The sequence below is a fragment of the Protopterus annectens genome, chromosome 10.part0 (genome assembly GCF_019279795.1).
Source record: "Protopterus annectens isolate FY-2018-M chromosome 10.part0, PAN1.0, whole genome shotgun sequence".
Classification (NCBI taxonomy): domain Eukaryota; kingdom Metazoa; phylum Chordata; order Ceratodontiformes; family Protopteridae; genus Protopterus; species Protopterus annectens.
Genome location: NC_056744.1, coordinates 545,683,424 through 545,701,735, shown reverse-complemented (window position 1 = coordinate 545,701,735; position 18,312 = coordinate 545,683,424). Strand labels below are relative to the sequence as shown.

At 37.6% G+C, this 18,312-nt stretch overlaps 1 protein-coding gene across 1 annotated transcript in view; it reads right to left on the bottom strand.

The window, feature by feature from the left end:
• LOC122813218 (coiled-coil domain-containing protein 190-like) overlaps positions 1 to 18,312 on the bottom strand; it is a 199,291-nt gene that overhangs the window by 97,671 nt on the left and 83,308 nt on the right. Inside the window, exon 2 of the mRNA XM_044085403.1 lies at positions 17,403 to 17,613. Within this exon, the coding sequence (XP_043941338.1) occupies positions 17,403 to 17,598 (196 nt within the window). The 5' untranslated portion in view covers positions 17,599 to 17,613. The remainder of the gene's footprint in view (positions 1 to 17,402; positions 17,614 to 18,312) is intronic.

Below are 18,312 nucleotides of genomic sequence, written 5' to 3'. Positions count from 1 at the left end.
TGTAGCTTGCTTTTCAATCCAGTGCCCTGCATCATCCACATATATATGAATATGTGTATATATATATATATATATATATATATATATATATATATATATATATATTTATATATATATATGGGTCTACTTTACCATGGGGGGTTGTGCCCCTGCCCCCCCGTAACTTTAATATACCAACTCCAAGATTACACTACAGTGTGGAAATGGGAAATTTTCCCATTCTGCACTGTGCAGAGATAGCGGTTTCCCATGGTCGGCCTTTCAAAAGTCGATCATATGGTCTTGGCCATATGAAAGTCGACTTATGAAAAGTCGACCATGTGAAGGGGACCCACATATATATATATATATATATATATATATATATATATATATGTATATATATGGTCTACATCAGAAGACTGAAAAGCCAAATGACTGAATGACTGAATACCAAAAGACTGAAAATTCAAAATACTGAATGATGGAATTTGCCCCATCTCCACTGTTGTGTGTGATCTTGGAGTTGGTATATATAGTAAGTACGGGATGTGGGGGGCACAGTCCACCCCACATTAGGGGTGCAGCAGGGCTTGCCCCCTGCATTAAAATGTGTTCAGTATTTTGAATTTTCAGTCTTTTGGGATTCAGTCATTTGTTTTTTTCAGTCTTCTAAAGTAGACACACACACACATATATATATATATATATATATATATATATATATATATATATATATATATATATATATATATATATATATATCTATATATAGAAAGAGAGCGAGAGAGTTATAAATGTGTGTGTGTATGTATGTGTGTGTGTGTGTGTGTGTGTGTGTGTGTGTGTGTGTGTGTGTGTGTGTGTGTGTGTGTGTGTGTGCGTGTATCTGTGTGTACATATGTGTGTGTATATATACATATCTATATATATATATATATATATATATATATATATATATATATATATATATATATATATATATATATATATATCTACTTGAGTAGACTTAACGTTCACTTACCTGACTTTCATATTACCAAGACAAAAAGACTTATAACCGTATAACATCGACCTCCCTGAACATCGACTTTTCACTCCATGTAAGTAACTGCTTGGCCATCCTGAAAAAAGTAAACCCGAAGGAAATTAAACTCACCCATGTGGGGGGCTTCACCCCCTATGTGGGGGGCTGCACCCCCCCACACCACCCTAACTAAATATGCCAACTCCGAGATTGCATTCCTCCAAGGGGGGTTAAGGGGCGGATGGCCAAGCACTTACTTACCTGGAGTGGAAAGGTGGTGTCAAGAGAAGGTGTTATGCAGTTGTCGGCCTTTTCATCTCAGTAATATGAAAGTCGGGCAAATGAATGTTCGGTCTACTGAAGTAGACCCATATATATATATATATATATATACACACATACATACACACACACACACACACACACACACACACACACACACACACACACACACACACACACACACACACACACACACACACACACACACACACACACACACACACACACACACACACAAACGCACATATACGGGAATCCTGCATTTGGTCTAAATGCAGGCTGGTCAACATCTATTTAATCTACCACACATATGTGGTAGATAAATGCAGATGGTCAACAGGTATGCAAGATCAACAATCACCAGATAGATGAATATTCCCTTTTCTCAGGGATCGTTCAATGTCAGAGTTGATATATAGAATTAGTAGGGGGTGTGGGGGGATGTACAGGGTCATTCCCCCTGCAAAAACAAAGTTGTTTTTTTTGTTTTTTTGTGAAAAATGCATGCACCGAGGTTCTTTCTCAGTGTATGATTTGTAACATGTGAATGTTTGGTTTGTTGAATTTCTGCCATTGATGTTTCTGAGGTTGACATCTGGGCTACTCAATTAAAGAGAGCAGACCCATATATGTATGTATATGTATATATATATATATATATATGTATGTATGTATATATACATATATATATATATATATATATATATATATATATATATATATATATATATATATATATATTGAACCCAAATGCTACCACTTGAAGTAATTAAAGTTCTTTCTGCCTCTAGAAAACATCAGTGAAATAGTTACCTTTATACTGTAAGTACCAAGCCTTCAGACTACCTCAGATATAGCACTCACTACACATGTAGAGATCATGTCCTCACATAGCAGCAATTGCAAATCTTTACATGGAGAAGTGTAGGGGTTACTGAAAATTTTTTAGAACTAGGTCACAACTCAAACAGAACAGCTTATTCTAGTTGTTCCAATGGCTGTAAAAAATATATGGGCAACCTCTCACAATATGTGTTTCATTCCAGTGATGTAATTTCTAATTATGAGACAGGATTATTCCGGCTTTGAGTAGGAGATAACCCATTACAACTGTAGCTTGTGTTTATAACCAGTATCACTCTGACCCCTTACATCTTATGTATAAGCCAGTCAGTGAAACTTTATTGTTTCAACCTTTGTTTTCCACAAACCTGAGAGGTATAATGGAGATAAATACATTTTAAATTCATATTCAGCGTTTCTTCAATTTTTCAATTGACATATTGTTATTTTTTCTTAAATGTTAACATTCACGTCAAAATACAATCAATTCATTGCTACCATTTGTCAATAATCAACATTATTATATCATGTCTTGTTAATTAATTTCCTGAATAATATCTAGAAATGAGTTCCTAATTTATGCATACTATGAGCTGATTTCACTGTTCCATTGATTGTACAGTGATCATGGGTAGTAAACATTAAAGCATACAAGTCGTCTTTTCCTTCTTGAATAAACTACCTATGCCCTGAGCCAAAGATTCTTTACAGCAAATGATTTATAAGGATGACATTCTAACATCACGTGATAAATATTTTCTTTTCCCTTCTCCATGTATATACCCTATGAACTATTTTTCGATTACTAAATGTGCTTTCAAGCATGTTACCAAGCTGCATGTTGAAGTTATAATTTATAAATGTAGCCTGAGGTACATCCTCCTCTATAATCAGTTATAAAATATACATAAAATGTAATTTTTTATTTGTGCATTTCTTTGATTGTTCAACGTCCAGTTTATTCTATGATAATACAATTACATTCTTCAAATTAAATTTAAGTTGAACAAAGATAATTTTATAACTTCAGGACTTATGGTGTTTTGGCTATTAACTTAGATTCAACTATTTCAGTATTCAACTAATTCAATATTATTCAATCTGTATTTTTATGATAATTAAAGTTATATATATTTAATGCATTTATTCATATATTTGCTTTTGTTTACCAGGGAACTCCAGCTAGATGTGGCAGCCCATTTTATTGAAGAACCAGAGAGAAAAGCTGCAGAAAATGATTACACTGTAGGAAACATTCAGTGCAGACATGTAGCGTTTGGTAGCAACTTTTATACAGAATGAGGAAACAATATATACATGTAGCATTTAGTAGCATTTTTTCCACAGAATGAGTAAAAACATGATGGAAAAAGTATGCAGGTGGCTTTAGGTAGCATTTTTATATAGTTCGAGACAAATGTACAGTATGTGCACCTATTTACGAAGAGAATAAAATGGTTTGAAAAATAACACTTGTCAGTGATTAGACAATGTCAACAGTATTTTGATATAGTCCTGTTTGCACAGACAATATCACTTGAGGATATTTATGGCAGCGATCTAGCTAGAGAAGGTCTTTCATTAAAGATGAAAGAAGGTAGTGTACTATGCCTTTAACAGGTACGTTTGTAAAGGGGACTATTGTCATACTGAATACTGATAGTGTAAACATAAAGGGCTTAGTCTAAGAAGATACAACATAGTGATATTTTGTAGTTTGTGGTAGCTATACTGAGAGACTCACTTATTTTAACATTACTGTTAAGCGGTGCAGCAGACATGTAGCAGTAATGAGCACTGACACATTATTAGAAGGCTGATTTTATATATTATTAATTATTTTGTAGGTTGGTGTTATCTTACCACATTCTTTTTTCCACTAAATTTTCTCTTCCAATACCTAGTTTAGTCGATTACTCTTGGATATCTGACAGCTTTAAAACAACTAGATATTATACTCATATCAACATTGCTTTTTTGCTTTGTTGTGTTTAAAACATTTTAACAAACTGTAGATTATTTTATGGAGCCCATTCTGATTATTATTTATTCCTTATGTGGCAATATGATCAAGTTATGCCAAATGAGTTAAAGTTTATTTACTTGAAGTCGATTGGCTCTGTGAACTCTTACGTAACCTTATGACATTGCACATTTACTTATTGTGTTTATTTTCCAAATGGTATTTAATGGAAATTAAGTACAAGTTTGTTACCATTGGTATTTAAATAATACTTTGTCTCACTCTCTACACAGAGACATAGTAACATGTAAGAAATGGATAAACTAAACAAATGAATAATTGGAGGTCCTGAAGATACTAACTAAATGTGATTTATTTTTAACAATCTGTAGGATGTGGCCTCTTCCAAGATGGTTGCACATTGAGTAGCAGCTTAATTCTAGCTCTCCCAGTGTGAAAACAGAAACTCAACAGAGAAGGCCAGTAGACTTTTGTGTTTATGGGAAAATGTTATTAACTGGCTAGTACATGTACTGCCTGGATGCCAAGAAAAAAGAAATGCAGTGCACCTGGAAAGAAATCCACTACAAAAAGTGAGGAAGAAACACTGACTGGGGAAAGTTCTGCAGCTGTTCAACAAAAAGCAATGCAGCCTCCAGACATGACTTCCAGAAACCTACAGGAAGGTATAAGACAACTGCACACAAACCTGGTTAAAATAAACAAAACATTGATGGAGTATATCAACACAAACAACAAAAGGCTGGAAAATTTTGAAGAAGCTTTAAACAGGTATTCAGATGAAGTGCTAAAAAATTTTCTTCTAAGCCTCTTAGTTTTGGTTTTAGCACTTGGGCTTCAGGCCAGTTATTTTACATTTAAGAAGGTTTTTGTGGTTTACACTCTTGTGGGCAAACCCTTATCAAAACCATCCCTCCATAAATCCATCCAAGTTACAGAACACTATGTCTGGACAAGTCCCATCAGTTTGTCCTGCCAGTCTGGTTGACATGGGCATACTGAGACAGTGTAGCAACTGCCTCATGTTCACTGAAAACCCTCTTCTCCTACCACATAGTTCTTCTACTTGCGAGAAATGCATCTGTATCCATAACCTGGAATCCATGCTCTCTCATGCCACAGTCAGTACTCCTGACAAAGTGGACATTGCCAACACAAACACTACACCACACACATCACATAGTCAAGCACAGCACACATCCACCTATGCAGAGGTCCAAAATAAAAATTTACCTATACAGTAGAGATCTCCAAAACACACTTACAAACATTCCACACACAACAGCAAACACATCACAGACAGCAGACAACACACCAGTGCCTCACAAACACACCTCATAATGCATAACAATAACCTCACAGAGCTCAAAAGGCAAAACAATAAACCAAACATTCTAGTCATTGGTGACTCAATTGTAAGACACACCGATGTCCCCCTCACCAGGCTAAACAAGGAGAAGATCATGCTCAGTTGTCTGTCAGGTGTCAGAATCCACCACATCATGCACACATTTAAGTTTCTTCACAACAGGTACAAGTATGACTTTGTTATTGTCCATGTTGATGTGAATGACTTAAGATGTACCTCCTTGGGCAATATGAAGAGAGACATGATTGAGCTGTATGTCTCCAAGGTGGGTATGACCCTTGCCCTAAGTAGCATCTTACCTTCACCAAGAATGATGCCACAATACCAACAAAATATAATTGACTTCAACATTGACTTAGTTTCTGGTGACATTCCAAGAGGATCCAGTATCTGTTTGCCTGGGGTGACATGGTTGACAGGCCTCAATGCTTTACCATGCTGTTGTCACCCCTGGAATTCCAGATTCTGGCCAAGGCTCTTGTCTCTTCCATTTTGCCTTTTTTAGGCAATGCCCCAAAGACAAATCTTCCAAAATAAATGATTTGTCAAAAAGCAAATTGAAGGTCGTGCTGCTTAATGTTAGGAGCCTCAACCTGAAAATGAACTCATTGGAGGCTCTCTTCTCACTGGAAGTTGCTGGCATCTGTGCAGTCATGGAGACTTGATTCAAGACTGCAGAGAGCACCCCTGCCTTACCAGGCTATACCTCATTTAACACATTCCGACCCCAAAATGAGGTCAGGAAGACTAAGGGTGGTGGAGTCTCTATTTTCTTTAAAGATAAGCACATGTCCAGACTGGTTTTCCAGCATGATTCACTAGAACTACTCCAGGAACAACTGACAATTGGCAAGACACCCATCCAAGTTATAGCCAGCTATAGACCATCCTCCATGACTCAGGACACACACTCCTCCTACCTGTATTTACTTGACTCCATAAAGGTACCCCTGAACACCCTGATCCTTGGTGACTTCAACTACCTCACCATAGACTGGTTAAACTATTCCTGCTCTAATGCACTCACCCAACAATTCCTTGACTTTATCAATTCTAATGCACTAGACCAGCTCATTACATCCCCCACAAGGGGAGATAACATTCTAGACTTAGTTCCCACCAACATGGGTGACTGCTGCACCACCCCCATAGTAGGTTCTTCCCTGGTGAGATCAAACCATCAATCTGTCTCATTCAAAGTTTCTATCCTATCTAACCCCCCACGCAGGTGTAACCAGGCTAAAATAACTTCTCAAAAGCTGACTACAACCTTCTAAGAGAGAGTATTAGTAGCTTCACACCACCACCACCCTCAGAGGATGCAGAAAACTATGCTGAACAGTAAGCCAATGCAGTATACAAGCACCTGTAAAACTGCATGGACTCATCCATACCCAACAGAACTAAAACCTGCTGCTCAAGGAAGCACAAACCTTTGTGGTGGACATTCTCTATCAACAGGCCTTACAATAAAAGGAAGAAACTGTTGCCCAGGAGTAAAAAGGCACAAATTCCTAATTGGAAAAACTCCCTCCTTAGCCTCAACAAGAAAATTGGATCACTAGTGAAAACCTCCAAAGCCAATTATGAATTGAAACTAGCCTCCAAAACAAAGGGTAACCACAAAGCCTTCTTCAGTTATGTCAAGAACCTCCATGGCAAACCCCAGGTTTGTTCCAAATTAGTTCTTAACAGTAGCACTTACACCAATCCTTTTGATTTAGCCAACATGCTAGCAAATAGGTTCATTGCAAACTTTACCCCCTGTCCCCCCAAAGGACTTTCAATATCCCTGATACTTCTGCCACACCTCACATCTCTGTAGATCAAGTGTTAAAGGTCCTATCCAAGGCAAAGAACACAGCTTCCATGGGACCTGATCATATCCCATGCTGTATTCTGCACTATCTCCAACAAGAACTAGCCTCACCATTGAGCACCCTATTCAACCATAGCCTAAGTACAGGCTTCATTCCAGCAAAGTGGAGAACTGCCATTGTCATCCCCTTCCAAAAAGGTGGTGCCACTACTGATCCTGGAAACTATTGTCCCATTAGCTTGACAAGTCTGATCTGTAAGGCCATGGAGCGTATTATTATTATGGACCTCATAAACAAGGATATAGGCGATCTCCAAGCACTTACCCCACCCAGTTCAAATTCATCAAGGGCAGATCTTGCCTGCTGAACCTAGTTGACTTTTTTGAGACTATCACCAAGGACCTGGATGAGGGAAAGTCAGTACATACAGCTTAACTTAACTTAGCTAAAGCCTTTGACACAATCCCCCGCTCAGGCATCATTGAAAAGCTAAAATAACTTGGTGTAAATCCCTATCTCATCAGGTGAGTGGTCAACTGGCTCACCTCTAGGACTCACAAGGTCAAAATAGGTGCCTCCACCTCTGACAGCAGACCTGTCACTAGTGTTGTGCTCCAGGGATCTGTCCTGGGACCCTTACTGTTTGGCATCTACTTCTCAAAGGTCCAGGCAAAGACAAAAGGCCTGTGGCTGACCATGTTTGTAGATGACTGTAAGTTGGGTACTTTCATTGACTTCCCAAATGATTTTAACATACTACAAGAGGGTCTAACAGCAACAAATGACTGGTGCCAAAATCATGGCCTTAAGTTAAATGCAAACAAATGTATTATCATACCATTCAGCAAAAACATGGCTCCTACTGATTACCATATCAATGGCCACCCCCCTAAGCACACAACCTGTGGTGAGAAACCTGGGTACACCGCTTTACAACAATCTCACATTCGTCCATCATGTAGCAGCAGTGGTCATAAAAGCATTTTACTTGGTTCATCTCATAAGTAAAGGGATTACATCCAGAAAAAAAGAGGTTATTACCTCTGTGTACTCCTCCTTCATTAGTCCAATAATTGAGTATAATGCCCCATTTTGTATGTATCTCTCCAAACACCTGCACCAACAAGAAAGGTCACAGAAATACCTCACAAAGAGAACCCATGGCCTCCAACACCTGCCCTATGTGGACAGGTTCAAATCACTATGACTCTACTGGGTATTGTACCGATTGCTCAGTGGTGATCTGTGTCTTGCCTACAAGGCAATCTCAGACCGTGCCCTACTAGAGATGCTCCATATTCATAAGTCTAACTCCTCATGCATTAACCAATCAAAAGGGCTAAATCTAATATGCAACATTAACAAAACCTGCTGGAGAGACAGATTTGTCTCCTAGAGGCTGCCCCATCTCTGCAATAGATTTCTCATACACGTCAAAGTACATCACTGACCCTCTTCAAGCACAACCTTGATGAGTGGATGGGAAACCACAAATTTGTTCCAGAGATTCTACCTCTGTCCCTCATTGACAGGGGTGACAGGTGCTGATTGAAGTTTATTTTTTGAGGATAAACTCTTGACTAGGCTTGTAAGGGGCCCAGGGCCATTAGCCTAGTAACCTCCCATGATTTTATGATCCCATGATCCTAAAGCTGCAAAAATCAGAAGTTGAAATTATGAAAAGGCTGCCTGAATATGAGAATGCTCAGGAATTGATGTTTAAAAAAATAATAGGATTAGAGGACAGAGCACATAGGGAAAACCTAAGATTTTCAGCTATATCAGAGAAGCTGGAAGGAATAGACTGCATTAATTTTATGAAAGCATAAATAAGCAATAGATGGTTTTTCCACAGCAGGCATTGTTAATTGAAAGGGCACATCATGTGTATCCTCCAAACCTGGCTATGAGAAAGCAATCTCAAACTTTAATAGTAATGATGCTATCCTACCAGCAGAAAGAGTTGATTCTGATAAAAATGTGGCAAAAGGACAAAATACTAAAAGTGGGTGATAGCATAGTGTTTCTGGAGAATGATTACTCATTGTACACCAGGTAGAAGTGGAATAAATTCAACTATTCAGAGAATGTTAAGACACAGGTGTGAGATTCACACTGCTGTACCCATCTGTCTGCAAGGTATCCTTCCCTGGAGGGACAAAATCATTTTTCTTGTTCTTCTGGTAATAAAGACCACTGAGAGACTATATATGTGAAACCTCTCCCACTGTTTTAATGGAAAATGGAGAGAAGGAAGGGAGCATGAGAGTTGACTAGTGGAATCAAGAGGACATTGGAAATGAAACAGAGACAGGATTTGGGAGATGGAAATGAACAATAATAAAACCAGTAACTTAATGTGGGATTACACCACAATAATTATAACTTGTGAAACATGACAAAACAAGAAAATCTTGAAATATTGCACTTTTTCAGAATATGTTGGACTTGTAGGGGACTCTAAAGTATATGCCCTACTTCATGTCATTAAAGTTTGGAAAATGCTTTGGAGGGGAGGTAGAAAGGGGATAAAGTTAAATGTAAGTAAAGAAAACATTTTTCTTTATTAATAGTACTATTTTGTGCTGTATGGTTTTCTTTGCATGTTATAAAGTAAAGTTTTCTCAGTTATTTTAAGTGTAATGGAGATTGTAAATATGTGTTGCTGTTCTTTCTCTTTCTTCCTTCCTTTCTTTATCCCTTATCTCTTTCTTCTTGTTCAGTTTTAAGAAGTGTAGGTGGTGCAATGTAAAAAAACCTGGTTAAAAAGCATGGCAAAAAAAAACAATGTGCTTTTTCCTCATTCTTGGATGGGGAATGACCAAATTAAGAACCTTAGATTGATTTAGTAACAAGTTTTAAGACAAAACAAGTAAATGAAAGAGACTATTGAATATTATGAGGCTTTTTTCTAGCAAATTGGCTGTCTGGTTCTCATATCTCCATGGAGACAATCTGATAATGAGAATTTAGTTACAGTCTGGAAGAGAGTGATTGGCTGGGGGAAAAAAAAAGAAAAGAGAAACTGGCTAACATATAATGTTCTCTGAAAGCATTCAGGGGGTTTTCTAGCTGGGAGAGCTATAAAGATAAGACAAAACCAGTAGCACTTAGTAGAAGCACAAATTGCACCATACATCATAGCATGGATAACCTTTCTTTTAGGTTAAGTCAAGTGTGTATGTGTGTGTGTGTGTGTGTGTGTGTGTGTGTGTGTGTGTGTGTGTGTGTGTGTGTGTGTGTGTGTGTGTGGCTGTAAGTTTGGAACATCTGTTCCTATTAGGAAGGTAAAACTCCAATATTTCAAGATGTACATAGTTATGTGTGTTATTAAATTAATAGGTTTTAGGGGGTTATTGGGGTTTGTTTGTTTTTGTTTGAAGGCTTTCAATAAAACATTTTGTAAGATGTGACATAGCTCAAATGGATATGACAAGAAGCAACTGTATAAAAATTCAACCTGCCAAACAGTGTATGCATGTAACACAAAAGGTGGAACTAGACATTTAACAAAAAATATTTTATACATAAAAGGTGGGAATAATAACTTTTTAATGCAATGATGCTTTTTGTAATGCCTTTAAATGTCAATGGCTGACAGATAACTAGAAAAAAAGAAAGAATAGTGAACTATATTAAAAAATGTAGAGTGCAAATAATTATGTTACAGGAGACACATTTGGAAAAAAAATGAACATGTGCATTTGATAAAGAAAGTTTTCAGGATATTTATTCCGTGGAATATATGGGACAAAGGAAAAGAGGAGTACTTATATTGATTGCAAGAGGAGCTCCAATAGTGACAGAAGAGGATAAAAAAGATAATAGTGGCAGATTTGTAGTGCTAAGGGGCTACTGGCAAGGGAGGAGGATTACACTAGCATGTAACTTATATTCCATGTAAAACTGCTAAAATGGATCTTAAGAAAATGCTGTGAGAAAAGATCACTTTTCATCAAGGAATATTACTTAGAGGTGGGGATTGAATTTGATTTGCATCAGAGAAGATGTGTCTGGGGGACTCAGAAGGAAAAGTATAACAAAGTAGGGTAGATTTTTGAAGAAATTTATGAACATCTGTGCCATGGAAGATGTGAATTCAGTAATAGGAGTTTGGAGTGAATTTGCATATTATTCCCCAATCTATAAAAACTGGGCGAGACTAGACAGAATATACATTTCACAGGAATATGTGCATTTAATTGACGGTCTTGATACACACCCATTGACTATTTCAGATCTTACGCCAATAATAACTAAAATAAAAACACAGGGTAGTGAAATAAATATGAGACACTGGTGCTTTCCCACCTATCTGTTGAAAAGAGAGGAATTTAAGGAATGGGTACTGGAGATTATTCAGGAGCTATTCGAGAGGATAGAAATTACTTCTGAAAATATAGCTAGGGAGTGGGATAAAATTAAGGTGGGGTTTAAAAATAGGGTGGAAATAAAAGAAAGGGAGCTATGGTTAAGAAGTAACAAGAATTATTTAGAGGGACTGACAAATGTTAAATAATTGCTGAATAGGGGGAATCTCACAGAACAGGAAGAGGACAGACTGCAGAATGCTAAGTAGAAAATAAGTGATTACCTTGATAATATGCATGACTTTAGAAAAAAATGCTGTTAAGCAACTGTTTTTTTTTTTTTTTTTTATAATAACGCTAGAGCACAAACACTTTTAGCACAGCAACTCAGGCAACTGAAAGTAGAAAGGGCTGTCGCCAAGCTTAAGGAGCCTATAACAAGGAAGGTAACAAGAGATCCTGTAGAGGTATTAGAAATGTTTCAGAAATTCTATGAAAGTCTGTATAAAGCAGAGAAATATGAAGATGAAGAAAAGATGCAAATGGAAATGTTTATGGAAGAATTAAATATGCTAAGGTTAGAAGTATATGAGGCTCATTTACTAACAGGATAGGAGGAAATGAGAAAAAAATTGTGATGTATAACCAATCTACAGGAAAGTCCTCAGGAATAGATGATATTACTGTGGAAGTTTGGAAACCAGGAGGGAAAAAAATGATAAAGACCTAAAAGGTTTTGTTTAATAGTATTTTAAGAGGAAGAGAAGAACTAACATCCTGGAAGAAATTGGTGGTAGCTGTACTACCTAAAGATGATAACGATCCAACAGATCCAGCTTCATACAGGCCCATTTCAATACTAAACCATGATTATAAAGTGTTTGTGTCTATAATGGCTAAAAGAATGGCAAAAGTAATACCAAAACTGATAGATATGGATCAATGTGGTTTTGTGGAGGGGAGGCAAACATTTGACAACATTAACAGAACACTGTTGAGCCAAAGGGAGGCAGAATGTAAGAAAATGCCATTGTTGTTGGTGGGTCTTGATGCAGAGAAAGCATTTGACAGAGTAAGCTGCGACTTTATGAGCAAAGCAATAAAAGCATTTGCATTTCCTGAAAAAATGATAAGGTTGGTTAGGAGGATATATGAGGGATCAGAGGTGAAAATTAAAGTGGGTGTGGTCCTCTCTGATGCTGGGTGGGCAGACTGGTGTGATGAGGGAGCTGATTTTTCTGAGCTATGATACAGAATCAGAATTGTCTAGACATGGTATGGCCTTTCTGTGTCTAATTATGGTGGTGACCAAAAAAGCAATTATTGGAAAATGGAACTATACCAATGAGGTCTATCATCTATGTTAAATCAGTGAACGCTTAAAAAAGCGAATGCTCATTTATCGACCCTCTTTAAGTGAAAGCTTAAAATCTCTAACACTTGGAACAATGATTTTTTTTCCCAGGGGAAAAAAAAATTGCTGTTCCACAAAAAAAAAAAAAAAAAAAAAAAAAAAAAAATCAAAACAATAAATAAAGTGGGAATCTTTGCCCCACACACACACCCTACTTAAATATACCAACTCTGAGATTGCACCACAGTGGATGAAATGGGAAAAATCACTGTTCCGAGTGTTTAGGATTTTCAGCTTTCGCTTAAAGAGGGTTGATAAATCAGGGTTCACTTTTTTAAGTGTTCACTGATTTAATATAGACCCTACCAATGGAACCAACTATACTGGAAGCAGTGAATATAGTAACAGATATAAAACAACTGAAACTGAGATCTTTAGAAATGGGTAGAAGCAAACTACATAAGAAAAAAAAGGGAATTATGTGAACAGTGCATACAAGGGAGGAATAAAGTTTAAAAGAAGGCAGTACTTAAGACTAGTGACCTCATTTCCACCATTTAAAATAACATGGAAAGTATGCTGAGAATTGAACTAACTTCATTCTGACAGGATCTCAAATGTCAGGAACAAGAATGATTTGCTGAAAAACCTTAGATGATGTCTTTCTTGGCTTTACAGATCTCTTTATTTTGTAAAAAGCAGAAGTGTCACACCAACAAGGGCTTATTGTTCGTGTTCTGCTATTAATTTGTAATAGCGTACATTTCTCATTAAAGGTCGTGTACATTATGAAGGAAATCAGGAAATATGCTACAACATAATATAAGTTGGCTAAATAGAAAGTATTTTCCTTGCAAACAACTCAGGTTTCTTTAAATCAAACTATTTATTTAATTCCATAAAACCAGACCTGCCCTGACCATGTCAGTAAGTTTGGTCTGTCTCAGTCTTCAGACAAAGCTCATCTTTCTGCAGTTTCAGGTCCTGTGAATGATGTACTACAGTCTCTGCACATCCATCTGTTAAAGGTTGCAGAAATTATTTCTGAATCTCACACCACCATATAATCATTTTGCTTGGGTCTTTGGGTTTTAGATTTTCTGAAATTAATGTTAGTAGCAACTCCTTTGGAATAACCATGTAAGACAATTTGAGTTTTTTTCTTTCTTTCCTTTTTCCTTTTGGATGTAGTTTTGTCTAGGCAAGTTTCAGAGCTACAGACCTTCGCTATAGTTTTTTATATGGACAAGGTTTCTCTCATTGGCAAACCAGCTTTGTTGTCTAGTGTTGTTTCAAGTATCTGCATGAATCAGTTTTTAAAAAGCTGCTAGTTTTCTTTCCTCAACAAGAAAACAAAGAAGGATGATTACATCACATATGGTCACAGGCAACTAAGGCATCATATAGCCAGAGCTAAAACACTGAAAATCTGATCAGTTTTTCATTGTTTTATGTAAGTCAGTCTTTCTGTTACAAGACAAACTTTGGCTGGGATTCAGACTTGTAAGAAGTTGATCAGCTCAAAATTTCATAGATGCGAAATGATAATATTAGCTCTCATTTGGCACTCAAACTCAAGATGACCAGCATACCATGCTGGTATCACTGCCACTGCTGCTGGACCACATAGTATGGTGAGCCAAAGGTACAGCATGGTCACACAAGGGTCAGAATAGCATACTATGTAGTGCATTCTAAGTTTCCATAGTAGCATGGACATGAGGAATCCCATATAAATGACTCATAAACTATGCACATTTTTACACTCAAAATATCAGACTAATTCAACTAATTAAATGGGTGCAATGCACTGCAGTGCACATCTATTCTGAACACTGGGAAGCACAGTGTATACAAAAAGAACAATGCCCCGAGTAGGAACAGCAGTAACATGGCAACATGTCTCAGTCACTGCCATAGGATCCTTTATCTACACTGTTGTACATCAAGGCCACCCATTGCTATGGAGGAGGTACAGGCAGTACTTGACATAACACTATCTCACAGCCCATCACAGCGGGTATTGTTTCTAAGTGGAAAGGGAAACTGTGCAAGACCTAATCAAACTGTTTTTCCCACAAATGCAAGTAAGATTATGATATATCCACTCCGCTGGATACTAAGGTAGCTGTAGCCTTAACCATACAGTGACTTTTCCTCAGATTATGGTGAGGATACTACGTATGTCACAGTCATCAGCCTCAAATATCCTAAACTATTCCATCAAAATTATGCTATAGCAGATGGAGGAGTGTATCTGGTTTCTTAGAACTGCAGAGAAGAAAACCAGAACCATGGATGCATTTCAAAAAATAGACCCTTCCCCCTGAAGCATTGAGAGCCATGGATTGTACATGTATTGCCATCAAGTCCCAGCTTGGTCGAGATGGCCCTTCAACAAAAAAGGGCTTTCACTCCCTGAACTGCCAGGTGGTTTGTAATGACCATAGTGTTATTTATCATGTGTCTGTGTGGCAGCCAGATAGTATGTTTTCTATATTTGGCACATCTGTAACCTTAACCAAAAGATTCTGTGAGAAGACTCCCCACAGGATCCCCTGGTTAGCAGGCACATACACAAAATGCAAAGAAAGAACAGACAACATATAATATGTTGTCTGTATAATGCAAGTGATACCAGAAATCAGCAAGAGTCCTAGTTGAGGACCCCTATAATCAACTTACAGATTACGGAGCAACTGGCCTATAACGCAGCCCATGCAGAAATACTAAATGCATTTGGGCAACTGAAGAGATTATTCTGATGTTTATACACCTTGAAAGGGACAGTTCAATAGAGTCCAAATGACTGCACTAAAGACTGTGCTTTGTGTGCTATGCTGCACAACATGGCATTGTACAAACAAATGTGGCAGCAAGTGAACATCTTGGCAGGGCCTTCTGTAATTACTAGTCATCGAAAAAGCAGAAGGGGTGGGTGGAGAGTCACAACAGGAGCATGCAGCAGCAGTATCACAACCAAAGAAGAGGTGCGGCACTGGCAGTAATGCAACATCTGGCACAGAATACAGAGAAATGCATGTTACATGCATTATCACACCAGTTTACACAGGGCAGTATATATACTGGCCACATTGAGCATCAAACATCATTATGACCACACAGGTTAGAGGTGGGTAGGACACATTTCTCTTCACTTGTACAGTTGGGGGGGGGGGGTCACACTGTGACAGGTGATTGCAACACTATTGCAAGAGAAGAACCCTTTAATTGAAAAGAAAATTATTATCAATATTATCATTAGCAGTAGTGTTATTGCTATATCTGTTATTATTGTTAATGCCATTGAGTATCAGCTGCATATTGTAATTACTACTGTATATTGACTGCATTTATTAATTTTACTTACATGTAGTGCTGTGTATTAATCTTGCTATTTTCCTGGCTTATCATGTGATAGTAAGTAACAAAATGTCTGAAAAGCAGACTGCATGAAGCCAAGCCATTTAAAAGATTTGTTTTTCATAGCTCTACAGTAAAAGGCATGCAGTTAAAGCTTCTTTACCTAGCAGAGACACCCCTGGACTGTTTCTCATTCTGACATACAACCTGAGAATGAAACATAAGGTCTTATTTTTTGACATCTGTCTAACATCTACATTGAGTATCTGACAGGATATTCGTAGAGTCATGTAGACACCTAACCTCCCACATCTGTCCCCTGTGATAGGTATGCACACATGAATAGTGATGGGCAATTCCGTGTGTGCTAGGTACAGAAGAAATTCTTGGGTAAAAGATGTCTGTTATGCAATACTGAGGTTGTGTCCTCTGCACCTTTAGCTATAATGGGCATCTGTAATGTTAGATCTGGGTGATACCTTACCCTGTAATGTTACAAACAGTGCCACTGGGTCATTTTACAGTAACACCTGCATGCTGCCTTCATCACCCACAAGTACCCTGCTAACACTGGCCCTGTATTGATCTGTTGTGCTGGACCCACCACCAGCTGAACCTCTGAACACAGAAGCACACATGACACCATTATCTACTCAAATACATATGCCCATAATACCCCCTGTGGCTTACGTACTACAACATAGTAAAATACAACTATACCATAATTTGACAGACATAATTTGTTCTGCAAGGTGTTGCAGTTACAGGCAAGGAGTCCCTAAACCTTCTAAATGGTTCCACAAGATTAAGTAAATGGAGTATATGTATAAATATTATCTCTGATGCTACTCAGTTTTCGTTAACTTTGATGCTTGGTGAGGTTTTTCCAGAAAAAGTGTCCAGCATCTCAGCTTTACCTATCTAACGTGTGCAGTCAAGTACAGATACATGCATGCTCACATGTGCAGTCTTACACACATAGACACATAAACACACACACACACACACACACACACACACAAATGCATGCAGACACAGTATGATTACCTCACACCTCACCAGAATGCTTACCTTGCCTAATCCTACTCAGGTCTTTTTGTATTCTGCGCTGCTCTCTCATCATTGTATTCATATGGTACTGATGGGCTTCTTCTAAATTGTTCAGGCCCTTCTTGAGCTTTACTTCATCTCTTCGTTCATCCCGCCTCTCAACATCTATATGCTTGCCTTGATCCCACTGTGCTCCATACAGCCTTGTCCTCTGCATTTTGTCTCCTTTATGCTGCAGGAATTCAGAAAACCATCAAGAGAAAGAAAGAAAGATTAAAAAGTATGAGAAATTGTAACACGATGCCTCATAAGGAACATGAATCTAATATCTGAGTAGTGACAGAAGTGATGCACTGTCTAAGCCTAATTAAAATAAACAGTTTGGAAAATCATTAATCATTGCAGTGCAGTTCTGCAGGAGGTTCACAATTACCAACCAATGACAATTAGAGGGATACTTCTGTCACAGTCCAAACCATGTGTAGCTGGTGTGACATAAGTGTAAAATGGAAATATGTGTGTAATGAATTAGTGTAACTTCTGGATAAATGATTACAGCAAAACCATACACTGCTGTAGAGTCTCACTGTATTGAAATATATATATATATATATATATATATATATATATACCTCAAAACATAAGTTTACAATGAAAAGTAATCACTTCCTTTTTCAAATATAACTTTCTTTATGACAATGTGAAATAAATGACTTTCTCTGTAACAGAATTATTAGTGGTGGAATGCACCCTAAGAATACAAACATCAGACTGATATACTTTTCCTCTGATTGGACATTTAGATCCTTACCAGCATGACCATTTTTATTATTTCTTAAGAACTGAGTAGGTGCGATGATCCAAGGGATTCTTTCCTGCATTGACCCCAGGTCATTCTCTTGCAATAAAGTACAACATACGGTATTATCAA